This window comes from Medicago truncatula, chromosome 1, assembly GCF_003473485.1.
Source record: "Medicago truncatula cultivar Jemalong A17 chromosome 1, MtrunA17r5.0-ANR, whole genome shotgun sequence".
Taxonomy (NCBI): domain Eukaryota; kingdom Viridiplantae; phylum Streptophyta; class Magnoliopsida; order Fabales; family Fabaceae; genus Medicago; species Medicago truncatula.
This window is the reverse complement of record NC_053042.1, coordinates 43,971,345-43,977,752: the sequence shown is the minus strand read 5'-3', so window position 1 is coordinate 43,977,752 and position 6,408 is coordinate 43,971,345. Positions and strand designations below refer to the sequence as shown.

At 32.6% G+C, this 6,408-nt stretch overlaps 1 protein-coding gene across 2 annotated transcripts; it reads right to left on the bottom strand.

The window, feature by feature from the left end:
- Positions 1 to 235: 235 nt before the first annotated feature.
- LOC25484797 (uncharacterized) lies at positions 236 to 6,063 on the bottom strand. 2 transcript variants are annotated; one of them, XR_003012313.2, is made up of 3 exons: positions 5,797 to 6,063; positions 4,152 to 4,608; positions 236 to 1,701 (listed from the first exon to the last, which is right to left on the bottom strand). XR_003012313.2 is itself a non-coding variant. In XM_024784052.2 (2 exons), exons 1-2 carry the CDS (start codon positions 6,038 to 6,040, stop codon positions 4,386 to 4,388), a joined length of 462 nt encoding a protein of 153 aa, XP_024639820.1. In that variant the 5' UTR covers positions 6,041 to 6,063; the 3' UTR covers positions 4,151 to 4,385. The 2 variants fall into 2 exon arrangements, 1 of the variants encoding a protein (XP_024639820.1); XM_024784052.2 differs by lacking the exon at positions 236 to 1,701 and having other exon boundaries at positions 4,151 to 4,608; positions 5,802 to 6,063.
- Between the last annotated feature and the right edge of the window lie 345 nt (positions 6,064 to 6,408).

Sequence of the window (6,408 nt, the reverse complement as noted above, 5' to 3'; positions counted from 1 at the left end):
CAATACCAATGCTGTTTATTTTTCGGTAGTTGCAACGTATAGTAAGATAAGCGCCAGCATAACTCGGCTAACTATTGCAACAAGTGAAAACATCACTTGTTGCGTAAGAATCTTAAAATGATACAATACCCCTGCACTCAAATCGGCAAAACACGATGATACTCTCCTTCCTAATAAGTAAAATCCAAGAAGAAGAAAAAAAAGAATCAAAATCTGTACATTTGATATGACAATATAGAAAATGCTAGCTTCAATAAATATACAATCTATAATCTAAATGTACAAACAAATCATGCCGTCACTGATCCTAATCCAAACTCAAAATCCTAGAGGCAGAGTTTCTTTCTTACCTAGAATGATTAGAAGAATGGCGTTTACTTTCCATTTCTAATGTGAACGGTTGATAACCTGTTGGACCAGAGCCACCTCTACTACTAATAGCTTCAAAGTTTTCCCCAGTGCATTTTCTGATATTTATTTTATCGGTAAAAATAAAAATAAAAAACATCAAAAGTAAACAAACTACTAATGGCCAACACATACACTTCTGATACACATCTGAATTCAATTCTTTCTTCAATCTCAATACTTCCTTAATGAAACTACAAAACATTGCAAGTTTTTCCTAATTAACACAAAACACGGTGTACAACATGCAAGTTACTCAACTAGAGAATAATCTACCTCATATTGTAGATGTCTAAAACACCAATCCAACATGTGAGAATCTGTTCCATAAGGAGGAGCTGGAAACGTGATACATTTTTGTAATTTTTTTATCATCGCCTGAATACACACTGCATTATGTATACAGACGATTGATGACATGCACAGAGTTGCTTTCATATCCCCACCTATTTGGGTTGCTTAATGCATAATAGTTTCTGTTAGCAGCATGAAATAATGAAATGTCGCCCAAACTTTCCAGTTTGACATAATTCATGGTTGAGAAGTCTATCTTGTATACATTCCTTGTTTCCTTCAACGATGAATCAACCACCAAAAGTTGCTCATCACAGTTGACCAATCTAAGGTATCGGACGTTGGGAACACTCTTCAGTTTTAGAAATTTAATATCTGCAGAATTCAAGCTAAGTACCCCTATGTTGGCCTTGTCAGTGACAACATATATTATATTATGTAAAACCATAAAGTCAACAACCCTCCCTGGTTTTTCCACTATCGAATAAGTAACCCAACCACAATTTTGAGATTGATAGACACGCAAACTCCTAGAACTTTTGCATAAAACCAACGAGACAAATTCACCAGAGTATTTGCCAAAAGCAAGTAAGGCATGATAAGCAAAAATATTATACTTAACTTCAAAGGTAGATACATTGATTACCTTCTTTATTCTTGTAAACGGATTGATTAGTATAAATGAATTATTATACCCCGCCATGATAAAATATCCGCTAGAAGTCGTAACATAGATAGAGCGGAGGAAGTCCCTCCATCATCTTCAAGCAATAAATCTTTTGGTTGGGGAAGCTAATAAAGGAATTTGACTCCTTATGATTATATGAAACTTGAAGAACGGTTCTTCCGATGCCAGTAAATTTCTCCAATAAAAAGCCCTCCAATTCTTGCACACACCGGAAAACCGAAAGAGATCGTCAAAATCTAGTGTTTTGGAAATGATATCAAGTACATTCCAAGGAAGTTCACAGTTCTCTGCTATCTTCATCGCCTTTTTCCCTTTAGATCACAACAATAGAACAGTGTTAGGTATGTGATTTCTAAACATATGTTTATTTATTTATTTTAGGAACAAAACATATTTTATTGTTTATTTGGTAATATCATGGAATATGGGGAGATAAAGAAATATTTATTACTCCATTTTCCCATCTTCAATTGGTATATTATAAAATCTTTCCTAATATCTACATATATAAATCATATTAAGTTTTGCAACCCTAATTGCATTAATTAACCCTAATTTTTACTTCTGAAAAAATACACCCAAAGACAATCGAACCAGGTATAGCTTGGTGACATTACTATGTACTATCGCTGCACCACTAATGTTTATGATGTCTAATTGTTTGCTTTCCATGTAGATATCCAATGAAAGCGAAGTCTTTATAGTACCTTTGCCCACTTTCTACCTCTAAGCCTTTTTTTTTTTGGACAAACCATTAAGCTACTTAATATGCAGTTTATTTATACCAATATGCAGTTTATTCACGTCAACATGTAAATAACAGTTGATTTTTCCCATGTAAAACTTATAACCATTTTAACGCATAAATACCCCATCACCTTACGCACTACTTTGTGATTCTTTTACTATTTTTTGTGTTTATTTTATGTGCTATTTTTCTTTGGGTTGAGAAATAAATCTATTATCCTTTTTTTTTTTTTGCTTTGTTTCTTAAAGATAAATAAATCTATTATCTATGGATTATAATCCTATCAAATCCTATCCTATGTATTATAAGAGTAGTGATATATGTACAACTATTTTTTTTTTTTGTTACAATATATGTACAACTATTTGTGACAAGTTTGATGACAACTTTCATTTTCTCTCTTCTCATTTGTCCAAAACAATAGAGAAAGGAAGGAAGAGAGAGAATAAAAATATAATGTGAGTATGAGAGAGAAAGTTGTCATAAAATGGTTGTACAAATATCATTTCTCATATTATAATCCTATTAAGTCCTCCCATATTCCTTCCTTAAAATCATAATTTTTTCCCGCCTAAACCAAATTAGTCGGTCCTTAATTATACAATTATCTCATAAGAATAAAATTCCACTATAAAATTTATATGCATTGTTTGTCTCAAAAAGATTATATGCATTGATATGGCCAGAGTTTGTTTTCCCATGAATATTCCACTTTCAATTTTGTTTAACAACTACTCCATTTTCATTGTACTGTGTCCTCAATAAATGCCTAAAAACAAGAAACAATCCACTAACTCAATGAAATGAATGAACTGAAAGTTCTTCTTCCACCTCCCTACCGCCCACTAATGTTTCAATCGATCTTTCTCTCATTTTCTTTCACAATAATTCAGTTTCTTTGAATTGTGTTCTCTTTTCTCTCCATTTTTCTTCAACCTCTTTCTCATCTTTCTATCTCCATTTTCTTTTCTGTTAAGGTAATTGATCATAACTATTAGGACAAGTAGGAAACTAAAATTGCTAATTAAAGGTGGACAGATGACAATGAAATTATCAAACAATTCATGTCACGGGTCCACCTCAATTGTTTGATAACAATTTGAAGGTAGAAATTAACAACCTAAGTTTTTTTTAAAGGTTGTATCGAGAAAATAACATATAAGAGATTCTTCCTCCCATAAATATATAAGAGATTCTCGAAAGAAATACTCAATTGTTAAGTCACGTTTCCACCTTAATTGTTAATTAAAGATTCTCGATATAAATAAAATAAACGAATACATTTTTTTATAGAACTCACTTGTGCGTCGCACGGGTGTGCGATCTAGTATACTTGCCAGACTATTTTTTTTTTTTTTGAAGAATCTTGCCAGACTATATATTGTAATGACTGACAAGTATTTGTGTATGAAACATCTTCAACTCGTATACATTTAAATCTCTTCTAATATATACTTGTCAGTAATGACCGGTCAACATAAACTTTTGCAGTAACACCAAAACACAACAGACATATACATAATACAACAGCCAAAAATATAAAACTTGTAACACCAAAATTCACTAGTATCATGTATCAAACAATAGTATTTTGCACAGCTACATCTAAAACATAACAAATTGAAAACCACAGGGTCCTACTCAAAATAAAATTCAACCGACATATCCTGAAAAATGTAAAACTTGTATCACCAGTATCATGTATCTCTATCATGTATCACTATCATGAATCACACAATAGTGCCTTGCACAACTAGAGGTAAAACATAACATACTGAGAAGCATAGGCTCCTACTCAAAATTCAACAAACATATACCACAGTGATGAATATAAAACTTGTAACAACAGAATTCACTAGTATCATGTATCAAACAATGGCATCTTGCAAAGCTACAGCTAAAACATAAAACCACAGTTGAGAACCACAGGTTCCTAGTTACCTTGGGTAGTTGTTGAGCCTACTTTTAGATAATGAACGGTGTTCTTAATCTTTTAAAACTAGATAGCCTTACCTTTACTTTTAAAAAATTTCCTGGCCTTGTCCTGAATTGCATTCAAATCCCGACCAAACAGTTTTTCTTCATCCCTTATCTCTTCCCAATTGATGTCTTTCCAACTTTTTGCATCTAAGAGGGACTTGAGGGCATTGTTTTCATCATGTGACCATGGCTTACCAGTATTGTATCTAATTTTCGGATCTTGTATTTTCTTTTTAAAAAGTTTCCTTGCCTTGTCCCGAATCGCTTTCAAATCCCGACAAACAATTTTTCTTCATCCCTGATGTCTTTCCAATTGATGTCTTCCCAACTTTTTGAATCTATGAAGGACTTGAGCAAATTGATTTCATCATCTGACCAATGCTTACCACTATTGTATCCAATTTTCGGATTAACTTCCTTGGGAAGCTCTCCAATCTCACGGTTTTGGGACACCGCATTGTTAGTTGGATCACTATTTGCCGCCATTATCCTGTAGATTGATTATGCACAATAGGAAAGAGAGATATTAAATCAATCAATCAAACACTATCTATTGAATTTGTAATTATAGAACATAAATTAATTTACAAACAACAACATATATTAAATCAATCACAATAGAGAAATGCTAGGAAGGATCACTTTCTAACACTCACTCTTTTATTGTGTGAAATCAACGTGGGTCTCATACTTTGAAAATGAGTCCATAAATGGTCAAACCCACATGATTTTCATTCCATAAGAAAGTGAGTACTAGAGAGAATGTTGTACCCAAAAATATATGTATTAGAAAGAGATTGTTCGTAGCACTCTCATCACAATATTACAAACTACATATTAAGTTTACCAAAACAAAAAACATAATAAATTCATTGTTTATCTTTATTTATAAACAAATAGCTTGTCTACTAGCGGACAACAAACGGGCACTGCGTGTCGTCTGTCTGTCTGCCTTTTTACTGTCTTAATGTGTGTGTATACACTATCGCATCATGCTATAACAATAATCTCCTTTTGAAGTGTAGATTGTTCTTTCTTATTTATAAGATATTGTTCCTATTGTGGTGGAATTGTTTCTCCACTTGCTTCTTTCTTTTTTCAAAAGTCGTCCCTTCCCTTCCTCCTCCAAACTCGCAAACAAAGCCTAAAATAACCTAGCAATTGATCCGCAGTGTCTTAGGCTTTGTTTGCGAGTTTGGAGGGGAAGGAAAGGGAAGGCTTTTTCCACTTGCTCATTCTTTTTTTTTTCCAAGCCTTCCCTTTCCTTCCCCTTCCCTTCCCCTCCAAAGTAGACTTTGTTTGCGAGTTTGGAGGGGACTTTGAGAAGTGAGGGTTTTGGAGTTCATTTTTCTTCATAGTATAAAATCTTCCCAATCTAGAGTAACTAAAAAATTGTAATTGGGGATGATTCTCGAGGGTTTACATGAGATCTACAAATTCAACCTATATTGTTATAATATTTGAAATTAAAAATCTATTAATCATAAACATTAATTTATCATTCTCTACAAAAATACTCTCTCAAACTCACAAACAAAGCTTTAGGGTTTAGGGTTTAATAATAGTAGATTATTGGTATTAGAAAATTAAACCCTATAAAACCTATATCAAATCTGATAAACCTAAATTCATATTAGAAATGTATAGAGAAATGAAATTATACAACATTGAAACGTACCGAACCTTGGAGAAGCAAGAAGGTAGCGAAGTGAAGTGAGGAATAGAGAGAAAAGAGAATGAAAATAATGCGATTTCTGAAACTTGTTGAGAGAAGTGGATGCGGCGGATGTGTTTGGATTGCAAGAAGAAGAAAATGGAATGAAGCCATTGTCGAACCTAGCGGCTTTGTGAATGAATTGTGTCACCGGATATGGTAATATGCTGATTTGTCCAATAGAAAGTTTGAAAGCACACAAAATCATTCATCACACTCACTTAAAAAAAAATAATAATAAATAAATAAATCGGATGGTCACTTTTTTTTTTGTTTTTTTAGGAACTTCGAACGTCAGCATATTTTAATCATATGTTCCGATGTCATTACTATATGTTTCGGATCTTGTAGGTTCTCGTGACGTTGACAATAATATTAAATTATACATTTATAAGTAGTGAACAATATCTAGCAACATAACATTACTGCAACTCAAGTGACAAGAATATCATATATTCTGATATGTGTACAATTATTATCTTTTGGTTTAATACATGTTTTAGTCCCTTAACTTATTTTTAGATTTCATTTTGGTCCTCTAACTTTAAAATGTCTCAATTTTGTCACATAAGTATA